Source organism: Cariama cristata, unplaced genomic scaffold (assembly GCF_000690535.1).
Source record: "Cariama cristata isolate BGI_N322 unplaced genomic scaffold, ASM69053v1 scaffold13266, whole genome shotgun sequence".
NCBI lineage: Eukaryota > Metazoa > Chordata > Aves > Cariamiformes > Cariamidae > Cariama > Cariama cristata.
The window spans coordinates 23,535-39,805 of record NW_009623964.1 but is presented as its reverse complement, the minus strand read 5'-3'; the positions used below and the strand labels follow the sequence as shown (position 1 = coordinate 39,805).

The 16,271-nt window shown below is 35.5% G+C and overlaps 1 protein-coding gene across 1 annotated transcript in view; it reads right to left on the bottom strand.

Moving 5' to 3' along the window:
- Positions 1–16,271, bottom strand: part of LOC104163856 (dynein heavy chain 5, axonemal-like) — a gene marked incomplete at its 5' end in the record, with an annotated part of 45,472 nt that overhangs the window by 8,085 nt on the left and 21,116 nt on the right. Inside the window, 11 exons of the mRNA XM_009702985.1 lie at positions 1–198; positions 859–1,062; positions 1,867–2,072; positions 2,726–2,945; positions 4,918–5,163; positions 6,833–6,982; positions 7,861–7,982; positions 9,268–9,458; positions 9,928–10,042; positions 11,162–11,405; positions 16,043–16,225. The exon at positions 1–198 is cut by the window's left edge and continues 48 nt beyond it. Of these exons, the coding sequence (XP_009701287.1) occupies positions 1–198; positions 859–1,062; positions 1,867–2,072; positions 2,726–2,945; positions 4,918–5,163; positions 6,833–6,982; positions 7,861–7,982; positions 9,268–9,458; positions 9,928–10,042; positions 11,162–11,405; positions 16,043–16,225 (2,079 nt within the window). The remainder of the gene's footprint in view (positions 199–858; positions 1,063–1,866; positions 2,073–2,725; positions 2,946–4,917; positions 5,164–6,832; positions 6,983–7,860; positions 7,983–9,267; positions 9,459–9,927; positions 10,043–11,161; positions 11,406–16,042; positions 16,226–16,271) is intronic.

Genomic DNA, 16,271 nt, shown 5'->3' with positions numbered 1-16,271 from the left:
AGCAGGAAGCTTTTCCAGCATATCATCAGCCAGTCTGGCTACAACTGCCTCTCGGGTTTCACCTCCTCCACCAGAGCTATCTTTAGGCTGAATACTGAGGATGAGGTCCATTACATCTTTGGAAAGTTTACTTTGATAAGTGATATCCGCATTGGGGTGCAAACCAAACACCTCTGGTGTGTCATAAGCAGGAAGACTCTACATAGTAAAATATAAAAAGAGCATAAATGGAGACAGATTTCTAAGGTAATTATAAAAAAACAAAAACAAAAAACAAAAAACCAAACAAAACAAAAACAAAACAAAAACAAACAAAAAAACCACAACCACCCACACAACAAAATCAAATAACAAACACAAAAAAAACCCCAAACCTTACATTGTAAAGCGAGAGGCTAGATCTCTTCAAACTGTCTTAGGGCAAATAACTTGCTGGGATCTATTTGTCACGTCACAACCCAAATCACATCAAGGTTAACAATAAATTCAGTTTTAACCTCTATATGCTGTTTTAATAGTCAGCTTGCACTTTCATATATCTACACTATTTATTTCTGTGAGGTTGTACCCAAAGTCTGGACTCCATTTTTTGCCCTCTTTAATAACTGTATGCCTTCAGGTATGTCCCTCAAGCAAATCACAAGAAAAAGGAAAGATTCCTGTCATGACAATGATAACATTAATAGCAACAATTAGTTGTCACTAATAGATATGCAGACTATTAGAAAACAATGAAGAATGTGTGAATAAAAGACAAAATACAGGTACTCAGAAGAAAAGACAATATATAGGGATGCAGAACTTGTGAGAAACAAGCGAATTGGGTTTTTTTTGTGTTAAAAACTTTCATTTACCAACCTGTATGTACTGAAGGTATTGATCCACCATAGTACATTTGGGTATGCTGTATCCTTTGTAGAAGCTGAATTCCTGACTGAATGTATTTTCATTGAACCAAACCTTTACAAAGGTGTTCATGAGTCGTTTGTCATAGTCATCTGTCACACGGCCACCATACTGGATCTCTCCTATCATGTAACCAACAGTACTCCAGGAGATCCCCTAAAAGCAGAAAGCACTGACTTTAGCTTATCCTCTTCTCACCTATTTACATCTCACTTAGTAAGAACAGCTGATATACCAAGTCCTGCATCTCTGTCCCTTTTGGAAGACAGTTATTTTCTTACTACTCTTTTTTCCTATAAGCCTGCATTCTCAGAACATCTTCAAGGATTTCTCAAAATAGAATTCATTGACAAGTAATTCAAGAGGCTATTCCAGCATCTGGGCAAGAGGGATACAGCTACATTCCAATCATGCGTTCAGCTTCACTTAAAATGCCAATCGCAAAGTGATCTGCCACAGACCTCTGTATGACAACTGACCATATGAAAGTGAGGAATGTAAGAGGAATTCTTACATAGTCATTTAAAGCCACATTCAACTTCTTCTTGCTGCCAAGATAGGCTGGAGAAGCCAAATCTTATTATTTCTACTCAAAATAGATTTAAACGAAAGAATATTTTAAATACAGTCATCTATTTTCAACTATCTGACTTAATCAGCATTCAAAAGAAAGTCTATAAGATTTGTATTTCTGAAGTTTTTGGTGGAGATGTCTGGGAGGGATTTTTTTTTTAATGTACAGGTTAATATAGAAATCTAACATGCACATTATTAAAAGTCTAATTTAAGCCTGCTGGTCTACAGACATGTATACTTGGAACGTTGAATATTTGTGGAAAGAAACAAAAGAATAATTTAAAATCATGTTTGTGTTTCAGTTATTGGGAACCATGTATATACATTCCACTACTAGAAAGATCCATCACCCTAATCCACCTTTCCCACAAAAACATTAATTACCTTCTTGGCATCCATGCCATCCAAGTGGTTTTGAATGAACTGCACAGTAGCACTGAAATCAGCTTGATTAAACTCATAGGGTATATTCCAACCCAGAGATCCAAACTTGCGTCTTTCTTGAACAGTGGAGTGTAGAAAGGCTACAGCATACAACATTGGTTTCCATTGTACCATGTCACTGACATCTAGTAAATCCTGGCTGACACCTATTGATTGTAAGTGGGCTTTATAAGAGACATGGTAATAGTATTTTTCAAAACTACTTCAAATCAGTGCTAAAATATCACTCCTAGAGATATTCAGTTGGCACTCTGTCTCTCCCAAGAGTAAATTATTGTCCTACAAAGCGTTCCATGCTGGAGACAGTTTATAGCATCTTATGAAGTTGCTCAAATTAAAAGAGTATACCTCAGGAAAAAAAACAGAGTTTACTAATAGCTGAATTCCCATTAAGTTGCTTCTGCAGAGACTCTTTGACCTTTACTTTATGCAATGCAAAGAGCACTCCATAGCCAACAAAGACTAACATGTCGCTTTTTTGCCAAAAGACACAAGATGAAAAATTTCAACACTTCGAACTCAGATATTAGAAGCCAACATTTTAGAAAAAAAAAAAAAGCATTTCCTGTTTTGCTGTCCAATTAGTTCTGGCATCAGAACTTCAGCAGATCTCTTCCTGTTAGTTTTGACAACTTTTAGCTCAAACCAAGGATCAAGATGTGTCCTGGCATAGTTGTGATCAGTTCCTCATACTAGCCTACACCTACTATCAGTGGCTACAATGTGACCACATGATAATACCAGAGAGTCCAAAAATGAGCAAAACTTAATTTTAAATCATTACTACTCCAGCACTCACCACTATATGTTCTCTTTAGTCCAGCTCTGAGCCCTTGTGGTGGTTCATTGGTAAACTTAATAGACATTTGAAGAAGGGTGATGGGGAACTGCTTGTGAACTTCAGTTGTCATCCACAGTCGAAAGCTTTCATGGACAGTCTCTGTCTCTGTTACAGTGTCCATCAACTCATCCAAAAAGTCAAGTCCAAGGTGACAGTTTTGCAGAAGTGCCCAACCTCCCTAGTTTAAAACAACAGAATATAAAGTTATCAATATTATTTACAAACTGAAATCACTTAAATCACTCTTTGTTTATGCTGTAGGTTAGGAACAAAGCCAAGGTATCTAAGCTATAGCAAAATATAGTATGTTTAAGTGCTATATAGAGCTGTTAAAGGAAGAAATCTTCCACAGTCAATTTTGTACCACTGGCTCACCAAATCAAAATCAGTGCCTTAATCATTTGATTTCATGTACATTTCATGTACAAACAGAGACCAGTATCCATAGTAACAGTACGCTTGTTAATTGATAATTTTTAATGCAATTAATAAAGTTTTTTTTCTCCAAAAGAAAGCTCATGTGAGCTAAGCTGTGGGCTGTTCCTTCTGGACGCGTTGTTATCTTGTTTGGTTTTATCATCTAAACAAGTGGTCCTTACTTGTCCTTACTAGTCTTTTCAAGTAGTTCCTACTCTTCCATTTCAGTACATTTAAAATATATCTGGATATGACTATAGTGATGATAACCACTGATCAATCTTGACTTATATAAAGGAGCCTAGAAGTAGCTCCATAGAGCAAGCTGCTAAACTTTACTCCTCACAAGGGTCAGAGGCTTGGAAAATAACCAAATATACCTACTTAATTAATCTATTGCTATCAATCAACAAATACCAAACTTTCTCATATGAATTACCATACTTCATATAGAAATTTCACATACCTCTTCATTAAGAGTGTATCTAAGACAGTGAGGGAAAGTAACTGCATTCCTCTTAACTCAACAAAAGGAGCTCTTCTTCCCTATCTTTTGAACTAGTTTCTTCTCATCTGATCTGCTAATCACCTCTTAATATAAAGTTGTCAAATGAGAATCTGAGGCAAAAGTCAGAGGAAAACTGGTTATATAGACAGGGAAGAAGCTCATAACACAGGAGCACAAGAAGTTTAATCTGTTCACATCAGCAGGCATAGCAGTACTATGACCTGATGGGCAAAGCATGCTAAATTGGAGTATCTCAGCTTTTCTTTCTCATACAGGAAATATTTATTTCTTCCATGTTTCACGTGTAAAATGCCTATGCTATCAGATTATCCATCCCAATTCAAAATCCAGACAACAGCGATACAGAATCACAGAATCAATCAGGTTGGAAGAGACCTCTGGGATCATTAAGTCCAACCTTTACCCTAACACCACCATGTCAACTAGACGACGGCACTAAGTGCCACATCCAGTCTTGTCTTAAACACCTCCAGGGATGGTGACTCCACCATCTCCCTGGGCAGCCCATTCCAATGCCTAACGACCTTTTCTGTGAAGAAATGCCTCCTAATTTCTAGCCTGAACTTCCCTTTGCGCAGTTTCAGACTATGCCCTCTTGTCCTATCACTAGTTGCCTGGGAGAAGAGGCTGACCCCAACTTCAATACAGCCTTCTTTCAGGTAGTGGTAGAGAGTGATAAGGTCTCCCCTCAGCCTCCTCTTCTCCAGGCTAAACAATCCCAGATCCCTCAGCCGCTCCTCATAAGACTTAAATACAATACTAAATACTTTTCCATACAGCCTTGTTTTTCTCAAGGTTTTGTAACTATCAATAGTGTATTTGGAATTAATCTTCTTCATTTAACAAAATATGTTTGTACTACTAAAAATACAAAACTGGAAAAATGTTGTGAAATGCTTGCTGAAGAACATCTAACATTCATGCAATCCAATCCATTCAGCTATGTTCATCAGTCAACCACCTACAACAAAAACGTCATTTTCTATGAAAAACTCTGACATCTGCACAGTATCAAAAAGCTTGTTATGGCCAATTAAATAACTCTGAAAGGCAGTTCTATTGCTTGGGACATTTATTTACACAAACAAATACAGGTTCTTGCATCAGCATTAACTACCCACCAAACAACTTTATTTCATGACAAGATTTTAATTTCTAAGTATTTAATAGAGATACAAAAAGCATTCAGATTTTTGTCTCTTACATGAGCCATTGTCTGCTGTAGAAGTTTACGAGCATGGATTTCTTGCCCCTGGCCCATGGAAACATATCGTGTCTCTGTCTTCATTTTTTTTCCCAAAGCAATAATTGAGTCCGTAGGATCAGAGCCCATGGAAAGAAAGCATATGAGAGGAGTACGTGGATCTGACTCTTCCCATGTCTTCTCGAAGTCCAAGATGACTCCCTCTGCATATTTCTCCCCCATAGTGTCAATGATGTATTTTCGTGCCTATATTAAAAAGGATAAATTTACGCCGTGATATAATCATTTAATACTGTTTTCTTCCCAGTGTAAATACAACCAGTAAGTAAACTGAAGAGCAAAGGCTGCTATAAATTTATATCAGAAATACAAATACGCAATAAATTTATTTTTACATGTTAACATATCATATTGTCTTTAAAAGTGTTATTTCTTATAGCTTTATAAGACCAGTTCAAACTTAAAAAAAAATTATTCTACTATGTATATCTGCATGTAGTTATATATAATACCTATAATTACAGTATAATAAAAATAATCTTACTAAACCTTTAGAAAGGTTTTAATGATTTAAAGATGGTATGTCCATTAGATAGCATAATTCCTGACCTTAAAATCTAGCTTTGCTTTCCAAATACCAAGAAAAAAAGGAGGAAAGGATGGAAGATATGCTTAAAGGCGTTAGGTCTTTCCCACCTTCATGCTTAAACAAATAATGAATTAATAGTAGTAATGATGAAAGTAACTGTCACTAAGTAGAACATCCAGAGGAACAGGTGAAGACCATCTCTGTTATTCCTTATTTATTTATTTTGAAAATTGTTAGATTATTGTTCCTTTTTACTAAGAAATAGAAAAGGCTCTTTCAAACAGTCCAAGATGATCTTTCTCACTACATTGCTTTTGTCTTTGACCAATCTTCCCCTTAATACTTCCGGGTTACTTCTCAGAGACAAAAGATATTCAGCATTCAGCATTTGATAAACTACCAGTTTTCATAAAACCATCATAAAATGAAAGTGTATCTTGCCCCCATTAACAGAACTGAGGAACTAATTTTTGCATGATCTGTTTCAGACACACAGCACACATCTGAGAGATTCATTATACAGTATCATTTAACTTTCTGTTGACCACAGCTACACCAATAATTGTTGAGACTTTCTCTGAATCCAGTTACAATGTCTAAAGCTTTGCATCCATAAAATTAATACCACACTTCTAGTGATGCATTCCAACTTCAGTCAATTGCCAACCATCGCTCTGAACTTGTCAGCAATTGCATAATTTTTATTCTTTTGCACTGGAGAAGAACATAAAGATTAAAAATAGGCTTCTAGACGTTGACTTTTCTTAAAAATAGGTCTAACCATTTAATAAACTTTCATTTTATATTTCTCTCCTATCTAAATAGATGGCTTTAAATTAAAAATTTTGAACAGACCTCAAGATAGATTTTTCTAAGGTGGGTCTAATTCTTCCATGCAAGAAATGGTTTCTCAACTAAATTGTTTTCATGTTTTGTTTTCTCTCAGTCAACTGCGTTTATGAGAAGATTTTACTTCAGCCTAACATGAGGACACTTCTACTATTCCAGTGAGTAATATCAGCAAGGACAGTCAAAAATATCTTCTGAACTGATAAAGCAGAACTGGATAAACACATATGTTTCCAGATGAAATCCTGTCTCCATAGTAAAATCATTGGGTAATATCAGTTCAATATATTGGAATAATTTTGCCAACACTGCCCTTGTAACAAATGCATAAATTGTCTGAAAAGAATTTCAGAAAATGTAATGTAAAAGTCCATTACAAAAAGGAGTTTAGCGTTAAATAAAAAAGTATTGAAGTGCAATCCTGTAACTATTATTCTAATGACACCTAAATAGACTATGTTGGCTATATAAATGTACCTGAGCTATGGTCCTGTCAGGACACCAAGATCTGATAAGAAGAAGATGTCTGAAGCAGTCCAGGGCTTGACCATAGCCACTAGGAATCAGTTCTTCTTCAGGATTCTCACTATCAAACCAGATTTTCCACTGTTTCTCTGCTCTGGAAATCTGCAGTTATACCATCAAAGGAGTAAATTTCACTAAACATACAAGTCACATTTCAACTGTCATTAGGTCACAAAATTTTAATGAGGGTCAGAGACATGTAATCCACACACAGGCATTTGTTTATCAATGTTAGTACACAGATTTAGTAGGGTTATTAAAAAAAAAAAAGAGAGGATAAGCTTTCAGATTTTAACCACAAAATTGTAGAATGCAAAAATGCCCTTAAGTATTAATATTCTGGAAAAAAAAAAAGAGCTACTACTCAGTGCTTTCCAGTAACGATATAATGGCATAGTAAGGTCAGAACACAGATAGCTAGGCTCAGACAAAGCTTTGAGAACACTAGATGTGTATCTGCTCCCCACATGACCATACAGAAGGTACTCTTCACATATACCAAATGCTATTTACTTACTCCATTAGCTACCATAAACTTAGTGTTCATTAAGACTATTCATACAAGTGCTGAATTTACCGAACAATCTTTCCCTCACTCTTACTCCATGTAATCAGAGAAATATTGGAACAAGCATCCTAAAACACAGTGCTAGAAAGCACAACAGGGATGCAAGAAAATCTAACAACCAGAAGAAGATTCAAGTTGCATTGTGTGAATTGCATAATAGCAAGTTGTAGCTCAATCTGAACGTATTACAATTATACAGGGTGTGAAATGTTCTACTTTCTTCTTATTTTCCTGGGGGTTTTTAGGTCTTTTTAACAACAAAGGTTGCTAAGCAGTCAGAGCCACAACTGTGGCTATCTGCTGTCAGTTTCATTCTGTTCTATAAAATTAACCAGTTTCCCACGACATGCCTTGATCAATACCAGATGATCTCTGTCAAACAAGAAATTAATTTTAAAAAGCTCTCACTTACTTGATCAAGAATATCCGAAAATTGTTTAAGTTTACTGAGCTCCACCAAGTTCAGCCAAGTCATATCCAGAATCCATTTAGCTGGCTTAGGAGGACAAGTTTTAAGGTCTAGGGAAGCACCACCTGCAAGAAATTAGGAATTAGTTATAATTACAACTGTTGGAGAGAAGCAAAAGACAAAAAAATAAAAAATTAGGACCTATTTGGACAATGTAAACTAGATACTGCAAGACTATTTCATATGACTAAGTCTCCCCAGTCTGGAGAAAGACTACTTAATAACTAAGGATGCTCATAAAGAAATTTCTGAGTTAGGTAACATGCAAAATTTATTTTTCAAGGTTATTTTTCATCTTACTTTAGAACTTTTTTTTTTAAGCTTAACAGCTTCCCATTACAAGCTAAATCTATTTTCTGCTGTAAAAGAATAAGCTTGAGTTTATAGAGATAAAACTGAAGTAGTTTAATTTCAATGTTTTCTTCTTTGATTTTTTTGTTGTTGTAGATAATGTAGTAACTTTGCCAATATGTACATTTGCCTTCCTTGGAGTTCAACTGAAGCTGAAAGCAAACAAACACAAAATAAATAAAAAAAACACAAACTACCAGAATCCATATTTTTAATGATGAAGTTACAAGGGTTTTCTACCATATAAAGTCATGTCATCTTTGGTGGAGCAGAGTTTGTAGTTTTGTTAGTTTATGTTAAATTTTTTTATGATGTACCTTAAACTTATTCTTTGTTAACCACTTTTGAGGATTTACTATTTCTTTGTGCAATGTGTCTGGTAATAATGCTTGCTGGGAAAAGATATTCTGAAGATTCAACATGGAAAAATTAATAGTTCTAATCCATAAATAAATGTTGCCTGGAAAATTAAGTATCTTGGAAAGGTAACACAAAATGACCCCAAGCTTTCAAGTGAAGATACACAGTACTTGCATGCAGTTAAGACTAAAGCCTAAAGTCATATTCAGCTAAGAGTCTGATACTCTATTAAACTGCTAATGTCACTTTCTGTTCCTATTTGCTTGCTTGTCCTTCTGCAGTTACCAAATAAACTAAAAGATGTTTAGTATAATAATAATTTTCCTAAGTCAAACACATACCTGGTGCTATTTGAGCAGCAGGCATAAACACCAACTAAAGGGATACTTAATAATTTTCCTTTTAAATTCTCACAATTCTCAAAGCTGTATTTACCAATATTCAGTGTGCTGCTATAAATTAGAAAGACCACACAATGTTATCTGTCACCAAAACAGAATGATAAGCACATGTTCTTTCAATTGACTGGCTTCTCATGTGCAAAAGGAAGCAGCAGGTTGGCTAGGAAATAAAACTACAGCTCACAAATTTTCTACAACAATACATGTGCTCTACTTAAAATTGTTCTATAGTTCCAACCTTTAATAAGTGTCAGAAATTCTTCATGGTTCACTCTGTTTCTTTGTATATCTATCTTCAATGTAAGTAATAACGTGAAAAGAAATTTGTGCTCCTCATAGAGTCCTCGGGCAGCATATTTGAACACTTCATATGTCATATGTTCGATAATATTAGTAATCCTCTTGCTAGTTATAGGGCTCTTGGTAGACCTGTTGGAAGAAAAGTCTGCAGTTGAATGTCGATTTGCATAGGCTTTATTAAAGGGAATACTATGTAAAAGACAAAAAGCCATAGTTCAGAACTTTCAAAACACAAAAAAAATAATAAATCACAAACACAGAATATCAGACAGCAAGCTAGCAACAACTTTCAGATTGAAGCAGCAACAAAAAAAACCCCTTTCTAATCAAGCCTTTCTGCATAGCTGAAAATCAGCACAGTATAATGGCTTTTAATTACCTAATGCCTAATTTTTAAGGACTGTAAGTACATTTGAAGGTTCTTTGCCTTGGTGACTAACAGATAAAGGCTTATGGGCATTTAAACTGACAACTCCTGTCAAGATTGTAATAAGCAACGCTCTTCTTTCTGACATTAGTTTACAGCAAACCTTTGCTGTACTACAACCACCTCCTGGACTGGGTAAATACAAATGATACTCATTGTTAGCTAAATTACCTGGCCAGGGAGCGGTCAAAAAGCCCCAAAAACTGTCGAAGCGAAGTCTGATACATCACATTGACCATGCTCATCTCAGTAATAAGGAAGTATAAGATGCTACCTCGAGTTGCAACTGAAGGACAGGAAACAAGACTGTGTTCAAAGTAGAAATGCAGAGCAGAAAACTAACTCTCTACAAGTTCAGTGAGTTTAACAATAATGCTAATTGAAGATCCTTGAGTTGCTCCATTCTTTACTGGTCAGAAAAATAATTAAAACATTAATTTAATCCTCATTTATACATCAGCAAAAAAAAAAAAAAAAAAAATATTTTCAGTAATTAATTCATACTATGTAAAGTCCAGTTCGCAAATATAAGCATATCTGAAGAGTATCTGGATGGTATACTCCAATATTCAGATCACCAGTAGAACGTATGGATGTAAGATGATTTGAAGTACTGTTTGATTATCCAAACAAATTTATCTTTACCGGAGTCATTTAAAAGCCAAATGAACTATATATTGGTTTAACTTTCCCAGCACTGATTTAACTTACTTTCAGCAGTCATTTAGTTTTAAATACAAAGGTTTTACAAACTGTGCAATCATTTCCAGTACACTAACAGTACCATTTCACACGTTTCCTAAATTGCAGCTATAACACTTAATTCCACAGAGCATTTTTTTTTTCACGTTTTCACCTGTCAGTTAAAAGCCAAAAGATTGATGAAATGTTCTGACTATAATAACTTAAGGATCTATGACAGGATAAACAAAGCATTCATCCAAACAAATACAAAAAGCATTTATGATTATACTATCTCCCTAAAAGAATGTCAACATGTTGAACTCAAACATACAGTTACCTGAACACCCTAATGACTGTTCTCACTGACAGTCCATAAAAAGTGTCAACATTTTAACAGCTAAGAAAGAACAACCAAGCCCTCCCAAGTTTACTGGCTAAGGCCAGTAGACTAGATGAACAGGTACACTTGTATATAGAGCAATAGGAAGTCTAGAGAGAGAATAGATCATTCCACCTTATAAATTCCACAAGGCAAAACACTGACTGTTTTCTCCACCATAGCTCAAGATTGTTCCTAGATACATTTTACTTACAGTAAAGCACAGATCCTTCCCATCCATTATGATCTCCCTCATCTTATCCTACCTTTTCTCCTACTCTAAGTATTGCTGTTTTAACCATATGCTCCAGTCATTTGTCTTTCATTACTACCTTCACTCACCAGGCCTGTACTCTTCACGGGCTGAGTTGATCTGTACTTCAGTTTCAGCAGAAGTTTGCAGTTTCTGTGTCACCTCCTCAGCAGTCTTCTTAGTGTTACTTAATACAATTATTAGACTCTCATCATCTGCCAGAGAACTCTTAGTGCTTGTAAGTCGGAACAAAAGGTTATCTTCTAGGTCTTTAATCCTCCTTTTGTTCATAGTCACATCTTCAATAAGATCTGTTCTTTCTTTCTCTAATTCCTGTTGGAATACACGGTAATATTTGGAAAACAGAAGAGCAATCAAAACAAGGTATTTAGTTTTGAAAGTACTGATCCTACTAAAACAGTGTAGGTCAAGAGTAACTGCACTAATTTGGGGAAAGAATTCCTGTGATATTTCTGACAGCAGATCTACTGCCAGGTTTCTGAACCTGCTACATAAGTATGCATAAAGAAATTGTTTCAATAAATACACATGTTGTGTCCTAATAGAATTAGAAGTTGAGAACAGTAATTGTTTTTCTTCTCTTTCTGTTTCAAAGACAAGTGCAAGCATCTTTCTAGGCACAGAATTTTATTTCACTCCATCTAATGCCATCCTCACTTATGCCCTATTTGCCAATCTCCATATTGAAAATATAGTCTCAGTAATAATAAGCATCATGTCAATGAATCAAGCATCAAATATTTCAAGAAGTGCATCTAAAAATACTCCTCCATCAAACAGGGATAACTTCAGTCTTTCACTGAAATGCTTCATTGATTAAGAAAAGAAAGCATGTAGAGCTCAAATTGAGTTCCTTCACTAGAAGTATTTCATTGATTACTTTTAGTAATACAAGCTGGGTGGTTTATATACCTACTTTGTTTCCCAGTGGTCATGTATAAAAGATGTATACTTGTTGATTAACAGCTTTACATTTTAAAAAAATCTGTTTAAAATATATAGAAAAGTATGTTCTTCAGCAATAAAAGGCCTTTCAGTTCATTCTTACACTACTCTTAAAATTAAACTTCAAAAATTTATTACAGATTAATTCTCAGAGATAAAAACATTCCCATTGAAACAATACAAAATGTTGCAATAGAGTGAAGTAAAAAGAAAGAAAAAGGGAGAGGATGGGTTAAGAGTCTTTCATAAGATAAGGTTAATATGAATCTTATTAATCAACAATAAGTGAGTCGGTAGAAATATTAGCTATGTCTACAGAAGTACTCTTTCACTGTTTACAAAGGTCTGGTGGACAGTTTCAGCAACGTCTCTCCAAAGTTGGAAGCTGTGTGTTCACTCCACCTTTGCCAAGTTCACTTCAGCACTGCAGACAGGTTGCTACTATTCCAAAGAAACAAGGACAACACTAAGAAATACATGATCTCTCATGTAGCACTAGAGGTATTATGAACCTCATACCTTAGCAAGGCTTAAGGAAAGGTTTGAGCAGCCTTCATTTTATACAGATTTGCAACACTGTTACAACTTTTGAAATTGTTTTTTTGTTTTCCCACTTTCTAAACTTGTGGTCTTCTCATTCCTACATTCTGCTAACATTCCTAAGTATTTCAAACATTTAGCTCTTATAAAGAAAGTCCTTTTATCTTAAAAAGGAAATTTAAAAAAAAAAAAAAATTAATCTCATTAGCAGATTTTGGTTCTTTTCTTGTCACTGTACAAAAGATATATTGAAACATCATCATCATCAGGTAGAAAAGATTTTTTGGGACCATTGTCATAGAATAATGTATATATCACAACTTAGAAGATGTGCATACAGATTCAAAAGATTCTGACAAAAACTGATTAAAAAAGGCAAGAAAACTACAGTTAACTATTTCAATCAACTGATGCCTAATGGAACTAAAGAAAAGCAGGTAGCAATTATGAAGCAAGACAAGTATTACGCAAGTTTGACAAAGCAGAAACAATTTTAAAAGTATAGCATTAAAAGAATGTTAGCATCCAATTAAATATAATAATTATCATGCTGAGAAATCATTCTCAGCCAATTTCATGTTTTGCTGAATTTAGTTTAAAAGGTCAAACATATTTTAGAGTGCAATGCATTTAAAAACCAGAAAGCTAAGTTTTCCTCACAAGAAGAACCTGAGAAACAAGTTGGAAACAGAATGACTAAACTAAAGCAAGTGAAGTAACCTTAGATGATTTTAAAATACTTTTTGCAGATCAGGAAGAGTACACAGTTGAAAGTTTTCTGCATGTCTTCAAAAATTTCCGGTCATAACATCAAGGATGCAAAAAAACTAAGCCAAGTTACCATATACATAAACTCAAGGAACTTGCACGAAACAGGCTATTTCAAATCCAGCTTTATGGAATTGCTTTCATAAGCTGACATCCTTTTACAGGTTGTACTGAAGAATCTTGTTAATATTCATAAAATATAAAATTCTGTCACAAAATTATTCAAAGGTGCAAGCATTTGCATCAACTGTTCCTTACAACACTTGAGCCTTTTTCCACCACAAACCTTGAAGTATGAATGTGAAAATTCAAAAAGCCACACTCCACTACTAATCTGACATATCTATTTCTATGACACTAAATAAGCAAGCTTTTGTCAAATTACATAACAGCCAATGTATCAAAATGATCATATCATTAAAACTTTATAAGTGATACTACATTCAGACATGTATCAAGCCTCTCAAATCCAATTATTCCAAGAAGTGGAATAGAATTAAACTACCCTTTGACCTTCTTATGCATAGCTCACAACTTGCAAATGGGTTTAATATTCTGGTGGAAAAGAACAAATCACCACCAGTATTCTTACTAGTAATCAACCAATTCTTTGAGATGTATGCCACACAGTTTCTACCAGTGGGCATACCAGAGAACACAGGAACAGGACGTCAGACTTTGCAGAATCTTTAAATGATGCTGTAAACCCTCCTTTTCCTGGCTGCATGTCTAAATCTCATCCAAAGTGCAGAACCATAGTAGAGACAGTGCAATAGCAAGAAGGATATAAATGTACATACAAACCTTGAAGAACACTAACTTCAGATAAATAATCTCCTCTCTTTTGGGGGCAGAAGTTCCATACATACAGTCTAACCCTGCATACCACCAAGCAGTCATACTACTCAAATCATTTGGCAAACTGTCTCACAGTTAAATAATTCCGCCACCTCCCTACCAAAGGCTACAAGAAGGTAGCAAGAATCCAGACACTTCGGAGGGAAATCCCCAAATTCTGAAAGGTGCATAATTAGATATCATAGGAAAAAAAGGTCTTGGACAGTGGGATATGTCCAAATTGACTCTTCAGGAAACCTTGAACCACAGGGTGCAAAAGCAGAGGCCAAGTAAACTGAAAAGCAGTAAGTACATTCTGTGAAAGTCCCCTTGCGTGTGAAGTGGTCCTTGTGTCATTTATCTGGAAGAATTATCCCCAGATGGTCACAAACAAAGCAGTAGCGAGTACACCACTCTGAGAAGCTGCTCCAGAGAGCAGAGAATGTCCATCGATTAGACATTCACAGTTAGTGGCAAAGATACCATGGAATAGTAGAATAATTTTAGTTTAGAAGGGATGTCCAGAAATGGACTAGTGCAACTCTCTGCTCAAAGCGGGTCTAAATAGGTCAGCTGCTTAGGGCCATGTCCAGTTGAGTCTTGAACCCCTTCAAGAACAGAGATTACACATCATCCCTAGGTAATCTGTTCCTGGTTTTGATCGCTCTCAATGTAATTATTTTTTTCCTAATATCTAATCAGAATTTCCAATGTTCCAACTTCAGTCCATTACTTCTCAGTCTATTGCTTTGCACCTCTGAGAAAAATTAAGCTCCTATCTTTTCTGTGTCCTCCAAGCAGGCATGCAGTAACTGCAATGTCTGGAGGAATTTGCTGATAAAATGACTGTCATTCTGATGAATGTACTGTATGACAGGGCCCAGAAGTGAAGTTTGGCATAAGGCTTTGTGAATATACAAATCACAGTATGTTTCAGACAGTGATAATTCTGTTACATAGTGGTTTGACAAGCTGTCACTGGTTGAAGCGAAGCTGATGGTGCAATGAAGCTGTCTGACAAAATATAAGCCTTCATAGAATGAGTATGTTTTCTCTCCTGAGATCCATGGACTAATCAGGAATGAAATGCAACTACTTGACATTAACAAGTGACTGAGGCCATTAAAGAGGAACATCTTACATTGGGTGTAGGTGGGGGAGGAGGATGGGAGGACCTCAACAGATGCCATAATAAGGGAACAACCATATTCCTCTCTAGTGAAGGTAAACTGGAACTATTGCCAAGATCTTAGTAAATACAGTCATAAATGCATAGTGTCTCATTTGACTTCAACATTGCCTGACGTTATAAATCACAGGGATTAGGTATCCAATAGTTCAAAAGATACCAACCAGCCTCCCTCTAGAACTATTGGTGGCATGTCTATTGGGATTGTCATCCTGAACATGGACTTCCTCAACTACATCTGCAATGTCAAAATAAGTAGTTAGCCCATTTCCCCTTGGAGCAAGGAAGTAACGAAGTCTGAATCCTTTGCACCAGGTTATGTTGCCATGAGCTCCACAGTGTGCAGACAGAAGAACATCAGTTTTTATTCCAGGCCTTTTTCCTTTTCACAGGCCATTCTCATGAAGCTATAACTCATTGAGGCAAGAAAAATAAAGTGAGTATGGTTCAGCTGCGATAATACAAAGAGAAACTTCCATATGAACGAGTTAATTTCTTCTATGCCAGCTTTTAAACCATCATAAACAGATTATATTAAGAATAATCACAATACAGAGAGCCAGGAAGTTACCCTGCAACATGGGAATAGAGAATAATAAATTAAAATGAAAGTAAAACCTTCTACAGGTAAATCATATAGCCAGGAGAAAGATACAATTAATTTTTTTACCTGTTTCTCTGTGAGAATGACTCTGCCCAAGAGTTGATTTTCAAGACCTTTCATGGTCACAGTAAAGTCAATGATGGAGGTTCGAGCACTAATTTCAGGAGAGTAACCGGGATTTGGCAGTTTTGTAGTAATGTAAAGTCTGAAGCCATTCAGAATGTCTACTTCCTTATCACCAACCTTCACCTTAAGAAAAGTATTAAAAAGACGTCTTGAGATATCAAGACCCAGC